Source organism: Syngnathus leptorhynchus, chromosome 7 (genome assembly GCF_054491065.1).
Source record: "Syngnathus leptorhynchus isolate UIUO chromosome 7, UIUO_Slep, whole genome shotgun sequence".
Taxonomy (NCBI): domain Eukaryota; kingdom Metazoa; phylum Chordata; class Actinopteri; order Syngnathiformes; family Syngnathidae; genus Syngnathus; species Syngnathus leptorhynchus.
Window position 1 is genome coordinate 2,781,763 of NC_141201.1, and position 11,600 is coordinate 2,793,362.

Sequence of the window (11,600 nt, forward strand, 5' to 3'; positions counted from 1 at the left end):
ACAAGTAGATAGGACCGGGTGCCTATTTTATTTTACAGGCAGCCAGAAGCAGGCGAAGCTAAAAATAACATCACTCCGCTCGCTGCAATCGTGGCAGACAAGCGCTCTCATACACCCACATCAACTTTTCAATTATTATTATTTTTTATTCCTAGTCATAAATTACCTTCAACGACCACAAGGAGACTTATGACATGACATTATTCATTTTTTTTTCCCTCCCACATTTTTTTTTTTTTTTTTTTTTGCTTCAAGGGGCCAGCGATATCTCTAACCTTATTTCTCGTCCTGACAGTTTGTTTTTTTTTGTCTCAGAGGATAAAGAACAGCGGATATGTTAAACCATATCGTTTGTCTACATGTGTTGCTGCATCGTTTGTGTTTAAATATCCGTTGCGCAAAAGCTTGAAACAGAACCACATAAATGCTAATCATTGCCTATGTTAGCGTCAGCCTCAAGCTAGTGGACTAAAGGCCAAACTATGCAGTTGTTTTTAAACACACAATATGTAATCGTTAGTATTCTGTGTTTAGTTTGACGGTGAACGAGAGTGCTGGAAAATATGATCGTAGGTCATTTCCCGGATGAAATAACGCAGAGGCGTATCACTTGCTCCTCGTTGGCCCGTGTGATTTTGAAGCCTCCCAGAGCACGAGATTATACCGACGGGACAAGGCCAAGCTCGACTCTATATGCATAAGATAGGCCCCGAAGGGGAGGGGGAGAGGTGCTACAAAGGTGTTTGTGTGAGTATGCGCTCTCCCACGTATCTTTGATGGAAAAAGAAAAAGCGAAAAGGTTGCGGCTCTTCACCTACTAATCCAATGTGCGTTCGCTTTGATGTGTGTCGGCCTGTGATGAGGCGGAGAATCGATTGGTTTGTCTGAGATTTGCTACGCTCGGCTGTCTCGAGCGTTCCCGCTGTGTTGCTCTGTTTCTGCTCACCCGCGCACCTGCATAGCTCGGGGAAAAAAAAAAAAAACAACAACACACGGCAGAGTGCATCTAAAGCTGCATAATTATCGTGACAACAAATGTATTTATTTGGTTTCCACCTCCATCGAGGAGCTTTATTCATCCGCTCATGTTTTCCCCGAATACAATTAACACGTTGACATCGGCCATGTCAGAAAAATAACTCGACAAATCCCCGTTGTTTACCATCGCTAAACTTTTTTAACATGACCGTCGTATTTAATTTGAGCCAATTAGTCACGTCAATGCGGACCGAGCGTTCCGACTCAAAGCGACCAAATTGCTTACCCGCAATTATCATTGAAAGAACTTGAAATTGATTAAATACATACCGTGTATCCATTTAGGTAATGATTGCATTTGAAGGTTTTCACATCCTTGGTTTTGTTATTCTTCCTCAAGCCACTACATGCTGTATATATAATTGATAAATCGACGACATCCACTCATACGCCGGCTGCTAATAGCCCAATATGCAGATGCAAATGCAAAGATGGCGGCGTTGCATAATGCAAAAACCTTATACTAAGAGCACACTTAATAAGAAGAATACATTATTGATGGCGGCGGGCGGCTGTGATCGACGGGGTAGAGGGAGGTTTTAGCAAAAGCCGTCTCCTCCGCGCGAGTCTGTCACAAAAGTGTAGCTAGCTTATTGTTCACGCTATTATCACACCGGGGCCTTGGCTCTTTTCAAGCGCTGGAATAGAGAGACCGCCAGAGTGCATTTTTACAATCAATCGTTTGGTGTGATGTAACGCATGCATAGAGAGCTCTTAGTGTGTGCTTTTAACAACAACACGCACACACTCGAAAAAGCTATCAAATCTTGGCGGTGTGTGTGTTTTCAGGTAGAGTACACAGCTAAGCATCAACAGCTCTTTCCTGGCAGCGATAAATGTCGGGCAATTAGTGAGCTTATTTGCACATCCTCCCGAGACTGGACGCAATAATGAGAGGGGGGGTAAAATTGTCCTCAGTGCGGACTGTCCAGTGTTTACGCCTCCTTTTAATTCGAACTTGGAAGAGGAAGAGAGTTTTGTTTAGATTGTCTGTCCAATTCAGATGAGTAAACTACTTGAATGAGTCACGGATCCCTGTAGATGGCGCTGTTTTGTCATTTTGAGATCAATCAGTCCCATTACAAAAAGTCTTAAGTCTACATTGGGGAGAGAGTAGTCAGAGAAGGTCGTGATTTTTCGTTTTTGTTCAAAAAGCCGCATGGCGCCTTTTTCGAGCGTCTCTCCTCTGTGGCACAACACGACCCGTGGGAGTTGCCACCTCAGGCAATGTCCTCACTCAGGGTGAGAATGTCTTCAATCTCTCTCTCTCCAAAGCCTCTTTGCACTCTGCTTCCACAAATTCTACAAACGATGTTTTTTTTCGGACTCGACAATGTGCCGAGTGGACTAATAAATGTCAATCCACAGACAGAGTGGACCGGCTTCGCTCTCCGGGGAGGCAATAACTGAAAACCATCTCAGCGTGAGGAAGAAAAGCGCTTGAGTTAGCAACCCCCTCCTTCCCATGTAATTAGCATTTTTTTTTTTTTTTTTTTACTAGCTTTATTTTTAATTATTATTTTTTTTTAGATTTAATTTCTATTGCTATATGCTGTACGATGCAGTTCCTTGTCTCTCTGGAGAGAATTGTGGTCTAAAAATAGATCTGCCTTGCCTGGGTGTTTTCAGGCACTTGCATGCCTGGCTGTTCTTTCTGTTTGTACAAACCGCCCACGCTCGGAGTCCGCCGAATCCCCAGTCGAAGGCCAAGGGTTAATTGAAAGGCCTCGCGATCGCTGTAAACAGCAAGTTCCGATCGGTGGGGGTCATGTTCCCCGGACAGCTGAGCTCGGCTGATCCTTTGCTTCGGCCTCGGGGCGCCGGGCACGCTTGGTCTCGAGTCGTTGTTTACAAGCTGGCCTGCGGGGAAAGATTGATGGCAAAAGGTTGAAGGTGATTTTTGAATTTACATCTCCCCTGATTTCTTGTCTTCATTTGTTTTTGGTCTTTTAGCTATTTGGGAGATGGAAGATTTCATCTGGAGTCCATCATGATTGCAAATCCAGATATTCCTGCCTATAGGTACGTGAAATGAGAAACATCCATCCATCATGAAAGAATAATGTATTGGCTGTCAATATCGAATATATTATGGGGAAAATCGGATCAGGTTTTATTTTCCATTAGTGTTTTTCAAAATGTATTAATCGACTATTATTGCTTATTTTGTATTGTTTTGTGAAAAAAAACTACTCGATTACTAAAATAATTGTTGAAAAATGTGATACTCAAGTTGTCGATTCACCTGTTAATTTTGTCAGTCAAGACGAGCATTGAATGTAGACCAGGCATAAATTATGCTTTTGATGATCAAAATACAAAAACAGTCATAAACATATAGCATCGATAAATTCATATCTGACATTATCAACCAAAACTGTGATTTTATTTTTCCTGATAAGACTGGGCAAGGATAAAATGCACTTTAGAAGACTGTTTGTTTATATGCAAAGTGAAATTGTGTTGTAGGTAAACGCACGGCCGCGCAGCTCGGCGGTCTCCGTCACAAACAAGATTTGAATCTCAAGCGACGGCCTGCTATCTAAGCAAAGCAGATTAGATACTCTGAAGTAGCTCCAGTTTACACCAACTCCTGTCATACCTGATATGTTTCCATGATTGCATTTTTAATCTCGTCTTGCATTGGGAAAGTTACCCGAACAATCGCCGCTCAGATCGTCGATGGTATTTTTTTTCCTGCGTGCAGATACGACCCCTACAGTAAAATCTTCTCCAGGGAGCATTACGACCACGAGGCCATGCGCGCCTTGAGGCTGGACGCCATCCGCAAGGCTCGCTCGGCTCAGAGGTGGGGGCTCATTTTGGGCACGTTGGGCCGGCAGGGAAATCCAAAAGTTCTGGAGGTGAGTTTGTGTGTGTGTGTGTTTTGTTTGTGTCCCGAGGCCTGCTGTGCAATAGTTTGTATTTCACTTTGACATTTTTAGTAACGCGAGGTCCCGGCGCTAGAAATCATCTCTGAGAAAGCCAATGTTGTTTTGAAACAAGGTGGAGCGCAAGCCAAATAATAATAATGATAAAGATCATTACTGGGCCACAGATTTAAAATAAAAATGATAAAAAAATATATATATAATAACAAAATATATATAATAAAATAAAAAATGTATATAATAAAAATATATAATAAAATATATTATATTATGTGCATATTCTGATTTGTTAGATTTGTGTCACCCAGGTCCGCCGTTGATACATTATCGTCGATATCGAAATTTCTCAGCCCGCACGTTTCCCGCAGCTCGCCGCTCCGACAGCCCAGCCCGACTTTAAACGACACGAGCATTATCAAACTTTGCAGGGCTTGACGGTACCTGCAACCTTCATGCTTGAGATACTCCAAGACACCCGCTCGGCACCTAACGTATGATACGGGTTAGCACGTATGCTAATCTACTACGTGAGGCACATTTCAATGTCATCGGTAAAGTATACATTCAAAGACATATGGCGAGAAAGAGAGAGGTTAGCATAAACGAGGAGGGGAAGGATTTACAAAGGGCTGAACTTCTCTGCCTTATTGATCTGGAGATTAAATAGTGGAGTGCCAGATAACGCTTGAAGTATAGTCTGGAGAAGAAGAAAAAAAAAATAACTATTTGCAGTCAATTGATTGCTCACCTAGGACGAGACCAAAATGTGACTTTTCATTTTGGAGGAATTCAATTTGAGCATCAAATAAATCACGCTTTGAGACAAGAATTACAAATTCAGCAAACTTCTACCTGTGTTTTCTCTCGAGCACTTGGAATCAAAGCTGCAGTCGACGGGCAGGAGCTTTTCCAGAGTTCTTCTGTCCGAGATTTTCCCCAGCAAGTTGGATCTGCTGCCCGATGTTGACGCGTGAGTAATGATATGCACCCACACACACACTAACATGATTTAAAAAAATAAAAAAAAAGTAGGTCACATGTACATCTTAAGAGTTCAAATGTTCCCCACTTGTAATAAGTCGTTTGAGTTTGACGATTCGGTGTGATGGTGACGAGGGCACTTTGTGCTATTGAGCATTATTTTGAAATTTATTTGGGCGATGACAATGAATATTAGCTTGCTTTGTGTTGTTTGCTTAAGGCTTGCAAATAAAAGCATCCTTGTGGCCTTTTCCCCTTTTGTTTGGCTGCCACATTAGATGCGTGGGGGATATATTGTACTCTCTTTGAAAAGGTCACAAGTTTCCTTCTGTGGCCGTAATATGTTCCTTTTATTTTCTGGTCAGTTTTTTAGCCCCCCCCCCCCCCCCCCCCCAACTTATGAGAAAGCTACTTGAGGCCCAATGCCGTGTTTTGGAAACTTTGTTTGAGAAAATACTACTTTACAAACAAACACCAACAAAAAATAGGCCTACTTAAGTACACAGTGCACCTTGAGATCTGAATTGAATTTGTTCACATCTCAAATTATCTTTACCTATTGAAGTCAATAGAAATGCGATTAATCCATTCCAGCTTCCCCTCCACAAAAATAACAACCTCCCCAAAATTAAATTTTTTATTTTATAATTAATTTATTTTATTTTTATTAATTTATTTTATTTTCCAACTCTAATATTAATATAAATAGAATGATAATGATATCCTTGGCCACCTGGTGGCGACATAAAAACACTTCTGTACTGGAGGCCCCCCTCTTCTCTCATCTTCTCAGTAAGGCCGAATTAGTAGTAGTTCTAAACAGAGGATAAAGAATACATGCCTCTGAATACTCTTTTATTATGTGTCTACATGTGCTGCGGCACCTTTTGTGTTCATCAACCTGTTGCTTGAAACATTGCAACACCACACAGATGGTGATCAATCGCCATTGTATGTGTGAAAGTGTAATTCTGTTTATTTTCTATTTGATTTCGACAACTTGAAAAAAACAGATTGAAGCCCCGTTTTATTCCAAGAATATTTACATACCCGCCACACTGCCGCTTATTGTGAAGTGAGCGGAGTCACCTGCCACCATACGGCCTTCCAATCGCAAGCTGGTCCTCAAGCGACTAGGCGGGGGGGGGGGGGGGGGGGAACCATTCGTCAATCAACGATGCAACAAGAAACAATCTTCAGACGGATGGCATCTTCCGAGAGCAATCGTGCATTCCGCTACGATTGATGCGTGTAGTCCAAGGCTCGGTGGGCATCTTCATAAATCGCTCTCTGTAACAAGAAGATAACAAGCAGGCTATGTCTTCATGAAAATAATTGGCAGTCACGGCGAGTTTTACCGTCGCGGTATTGGTGACACGTTGTCTGCTTTCATCAGCAGACGAGCAAAGCATATCAGGAGCCATTTGTATGTAACTCGCCGTGTATTTGTCGACTCGCAAAGGATTACCTAAATAAACACCAATTCCTTTGTGCCGTGCAAACTGAAGCTGTTGACGCACGTCGGTGAAACCGCTGATGATCTCAGCGTGATAAACTACCCGCCGCTGAACGCTGTCTTGCTTTTACAATCAAAATAAAAAAAAGTATCCGGCGGACAAGGATGGAATGTGAACCCGAGCGTTTAAGCGCTCAGACCTGGGTAGACGTCTTGTCAAAAGCTAGCGACACTTCATAATTGCATTGGTAATTCATCATCTGTGTTTATTTTTGGCTTATCTGATCCACTCAGCTGGAAATTGTTCAGCCGCTTTTTTTTTTTTTTCTTCTTCCCAGCCACCTCCCTCTTGTCGTTCCCTACGAGAGCTTCTGCGTGAGCGCGGCTACAATAGACGCAACAAACCGCCATTGGACGTCTCTCGGTGTGCCCAATCCGTCGCTTTATATTGTGGGAGGCGCGGAAACACGAGGGAGAATTTTCCACGGAGCCCCTTTGCAGGCTTTCTCTGCCTTTCGACACCCACATAGTCATCTAAAAAAGAGCCGCCATTATCATATTCTCTTAAGTGTGTAATTAGCTGATCCCCGAGCAGGCTTTGTACGATTGTACACATATCTGCTCGCCGCACACGCTTATCTCGACGAGACCGCCGCCATAGCGCCAAAACGCATTGCTGCATTTAATCTCTTTTCCATTGGACTTTTTGACAACGGCCCAATTAAACAGCTTTTTTTTTTTTGGGTGAGCGCCTAACCTCTCGCGAATGTCCAAAGCCTAATTGCGTCAGGGGCGGGTCAGAAAGTCCCGCAGAAACAAAATGAATACAAGCTAGTTTGCCTCTGAGACAGCTCGCTTTGGTCACGCACCCACGGCGGGCGCGAGGAGGTTGTTGCAAGCGAGCCGGCGTGTGACTCAGCAGGCTCTCAAATTACGAGGGATGGAAGAAAAAAAAGAAACATTTGGAAAGGTTTGGGCGGGTGAGAATGAGAAAACCCTCACACTGGTGTCAACTGTGCAAACTTTGTCAAAGTTGACTTTTGACTTGCGCTTTTAACATCTCGCCTGATCTCCTTGGCCTTTCATTCGAATCAGAGGTGGGGCTGCCTCGGTGACAACCAAGTCGCTGATGGGATTGATCCGACTAAGCTAACCTGCACCGTGGCTTTTCTCCAGCTGATCCCCCTCCCCTCGCCTCCTCATGCATTTTCAAGAGTAAACACTCTTCTCTCGCAGACAATCTCTCCTTGCCTTTTGTGCCCCAGCGCCCCGCTTTCCATCTGCTCCGTCTTTATTGCTCTTCCTCCCTTCGCTATCTATGTCTTCCTCATCTCTTTCATACACAGACCCCACCCAGCATCCTCCTTCCCTCCCTCCCTCTGCTCTGTCTGCCAGCTATGTAGGCTACCTCCATGGAGACCTGAATGCTGCTTCTTTCTCTCCTTTTTTTTTTTATTCACACTCACCTTACCTTTCCTCATTTTGTTGTTCTTGTCCCCAAATGCTCCCGACCTCTCACCCCCCCCCCCCTTTTTTCCCAGCATCACTCATCCCTAAACTGCTTTTGCAGTCACGCCGTGTAAGCGCCACTGTTTGCCAATCAGGACACATCTCGCCAACAGATGCCTGAGATCAGGTGGAGAGGCAGAAAACTACGTGTGAGAGCATCCCGCCTCCCTAATCGCATCTCGGCGACTTGCGAAAGGTTGTGAAACGCTTGAATTGCCATATCGGCAAGCACCGGAATATTTTTATATGAAGATGAAGAGTAGAAGAAAGTGGTTGTCCGTGATATCTAATGCTAATTCTTGCTCGCCGCTCAATGGTGCATTCCATTGAGTGCTAGCATTAAGCTAAAGAAGAAGAACATTGGCTCAGGACCAAATTGAAGCTGAAAGACAACACTTCAATCACTTCATTGGTTTTTTTTTCCCCCCCAAATCCATTGTGACAAAATCATGGTTCAAATACTTTGACTGTGAAGTTCTATTGGGTTGATTTGTGGGAATTTCTGTGCCGTCTCTCCTGCAGGTGGGTGCAGATCGCATGTCCGCGCCTGTCCATCGATTGGGGTTCGGCCTTTTCCAAACCGCTACTGTCTCCCTATGAGGTAAATGACCCACTCACTCTTGCCGTCCGCTTTTCGCTCCCTAGCGCGGCTCTTTAAACGCCCACAGAGGTCGCGCGGCGCCACTGACGGATGCCTAGTTGTGCCGTTAAAGCGCCTACATCGCTAAGGGTGCCAAAAGTGTTTTTAAATGGCGGCAAATTTGTTCAGAGGGGGCTTGGCGGTGGCGAGGAAGCGGCGGAGTAGCTCCCCCTACAGGCTGCCGACTCGCACAGCCGCCGGCCGCCCTTCCTTGCTGTCAGAGAGAGTGAGGTCCATTTCAAAGCTTGCTGCTGCTCTATTACAGAACACACACCCTAAAAAAAAAAAATGAAACAGCATTGTGATGAGTTTGGTTTCTGCGGCCGCCGTTTGCTAATGTGAGCTATTAATTCCGACATCCTTGTGAATTGTCTCCAAGGGGATTCGCTGCCTTGAATAAGAAATGCTTATTGTTTTTCCTCTGATTATACGCCGCAATGTTTTTCCACACCAGCCCCTTTTTTTTTTGTGTGGGAGTCCGCTTTACTCTCCCTTGACGCTTGATTTTTTTTTTCCCCCCCTTGTAGCATCTGCATTCAAATGATTCGGTCTTGCATAAGGAACGTATCCCCACACGGTCTCTCGCCAGTGAGTGCTTTTACGTGTGCTGTGGCATTTAGAGAGACGATGACAGCGGCGGGAAGGGAAGGAGCCAAGAGTGAGCTCGGAGAAGAGGGGATGGTATGTGTGGGGGGGGGGCACTTATTTTCAGGGCCTCTCATGTTATATTTATAGTCAATAAGACGCACTCGGCTCTCTTGTCGGAGTGGGGATTAGCGGCGCAAGCTAGCATGCGCGGAGAGGATGGAGAGGCGGGGCGCCAAAAGAAGGACAGAAGTGTGTGTGGAGCGAAAACATGAGATGGGGAAATATTCACCTTTTCAGTTTGTTCCCCATCACCTTCATTTGAACCGATTTGAATCTGTTTCCATTCATCGTCATATAAAGTAGAAAAGTGACCTTCATGTCATTCCAATCAATCAAGCGCTCCGGCTTTGATATGAAAATGGCAACTGATAGAGAGAAGACCTTTGTCAAGGCCAAATGAATCACGCTTAGCTCAGTGTGGGATTGTTGGCCTTCGTTTTGTCGCTGTCCATTAACAATCGTGCCCATCACATTTTGGGAGACAGGGGAATATCGTTAGATATATTATGTGTAAAAAAAAAAAAAAAAAACACCACACACGAGCATCAGACATCTCAAATATCTTTTCACGGCACGGAGTCCTCATTTTTTTATGCTCCAATTCATTTCATTGTGCTGCTCCTTCTGTCGTGCCTAAATTGGCCACCAGGAGGCAGCGCATTACAGTCATGCAGACCCAAACCAGTATGAATAGTACATCTGTGATTCAATTCATTGCAGAAGATCAAGAATGTTTACCTGTGAGTATTGTCATATTGTCTGTCAACAAGTGTTGCTTCACCGTCAATGTTTTGGATTGTTTGCGAGCATTACGCAAAGCAGATTTTCTTTTGGATTTTGTTTTGAATACACAACAGTGTTTCCAAGTAAAATTGGAATGAATTTTCCTCTATTTTTGTCAAAGAGTGCACAGTAAAAAAAAAAAGAGCAACACTTCTCCTCCAGCAAGTGCTGCCTTGTGTTCACCGTGCAGCTGCAGACAGAAAACAGTGACCATCTCACCTGCGCCAAGCTGACTATTTTGACACCTGTCTCCTCTGTAGTGTCAATCTCTCTGCTTACCCGCACATGAAAACACTCTTTAAAATTCTCTTTTGCTGGAGAGGAAGAGCAGAAATCCAAATCTTGCCTCCCTGAGCGATATCTGCTCTTGCCATCTTTCCCTCAGGCAGCTGTGGCCCTCCAGGAGACGGCCTGGAAGGAGGTCTACCCCATGGACTTCTATTCCAATCAGAGCCTGGGGCCGTGGACCCCCAACCACCCGTCCAACCAGCCGCCTCGCCCCCCTCGCGGCCAGGTGAGGCTATCTTCAAACGCGCGTGGCCATACTGACACCTAGTGGCGCTTGGGGCATGACCTTGAATTCCAAACCTCTTCTTTTGTGTGTGAAAACTGCTATTCCGTCTTGATTTGGTCTGATTTATTATCTCAGGCTCGCTCTCCAGCTGCTTCCCTGCAGAAGGCCAACAAACAGTGTACACGGCCGCAGTGCGCCCCCTGCAGTTGCCAGGCGGAATGACAAAAGGGACACGTTGAAAGACTTGGACTGGAACAAAGTGGGTATGCACTTCATCCAGACAACCTGCCACAAAAAAAAAAAATCTCTCACTTCTTACAGCAAATCACGTTATACTTGTTCACATTTTGCAGAATGCACACACTTGAGATAATAGCTTCTATGTCCTCATGTATGTTCATGAGTCGTATTCCCTCGGAGAAGCGGACGGCTGTTTTTACTTATATAGGCTGCAAATGTAAAGTTGAAAAAAAAAAAAAAAAGAGAGACAATGACCCAGAGTGGCGTTGGATGAGTGACTTTGGTCGACCCTTGTGACCTTGATTTTTGAGTCCCTTTGTGGCATCTGCTCTATAAGATGGAGCTCTTGATTTATTTAACAGCATAAGAGCTCTCTGTAGAATGTTTATGGGAATTTATAATACAATAAATGAAAAATATATGTATATTTCTGTTTGAGTTTTTGATAGCATGGGTTTTTTCTTCACCAAATGTAAGATGGAGCGAGAATAGCTGCCAGTCACGACTCTTTCCATCCTCATTATTTATGGATGGAGGATTCTGTCAATAAATAAATATGTAAGAAAAGCAAAAACACATAGAAATTTCGCTGCAGGAATGGCCGACTGTCCTCCACACAACCTGAGATCCCCCCCCCCCCTCTCTTTTCTTCCCTCGTGGGTGGGATTGGGTTTTAATGCCCCCAAAAAATTCCTACACTTTTCCCATCACGGCGTCTCCTTGGCAACACGTCGATCCTCCTCGACTTGTGTCTCACGTTGAGCATATGGGCAGATGCACAGCAGCAAAGAAGAAATTATCAGTCTTGCTAAAACCCTTGTGTTGGTTTTTGCACTTTGGTTTTTTTTTGTATCAAGAGACTGCAGGAACATTTGACAATTACGGTTACAGGGTTTCTTT

The 11,600-nt window shown here is 44.3% G+C and overlaps 1 protein-coding gene across 1 annotated transcript in view; it reads left to right on the forward strand.

The window, feature by feature from the left end:
• The window catches only part of dph1 (diphthamide biosynthesis 1), a 34,441-nt gene extending 23,316 nt beyond the window's left edge, over positions 1–11,125 (forward strand). The window contains exons 7-12 of the mRNA XM_085916982.1: positions 2,992–3,060; positions 3,746–3,902; positions 4,799–4,899; positions 8,398–8,476; positions 10,332–10,460; positions 10,596–11,125. Of these exons, the coding sequence (XP_085773108.1) occupies positions 2,992–3,060; positions 3,746–3,902; positions 4,799–4,899; positions 8,398–8,476; positions 10,332–10,460; positions 10,596–10,682 (622 nt within the window). The 3' untranslated portion in view covers positions 10,683–11,125. The remainder of the gene's footprint in view (positions 1–2,991; positions 3,061–3,745; positions 3,903–4,798; positions 4,900–8,397; positions 8,477–10,331; positions 10,461–10,595) is intronic.
• Positions 11,126–11,600: the final 475 nt, after the last annotated feature.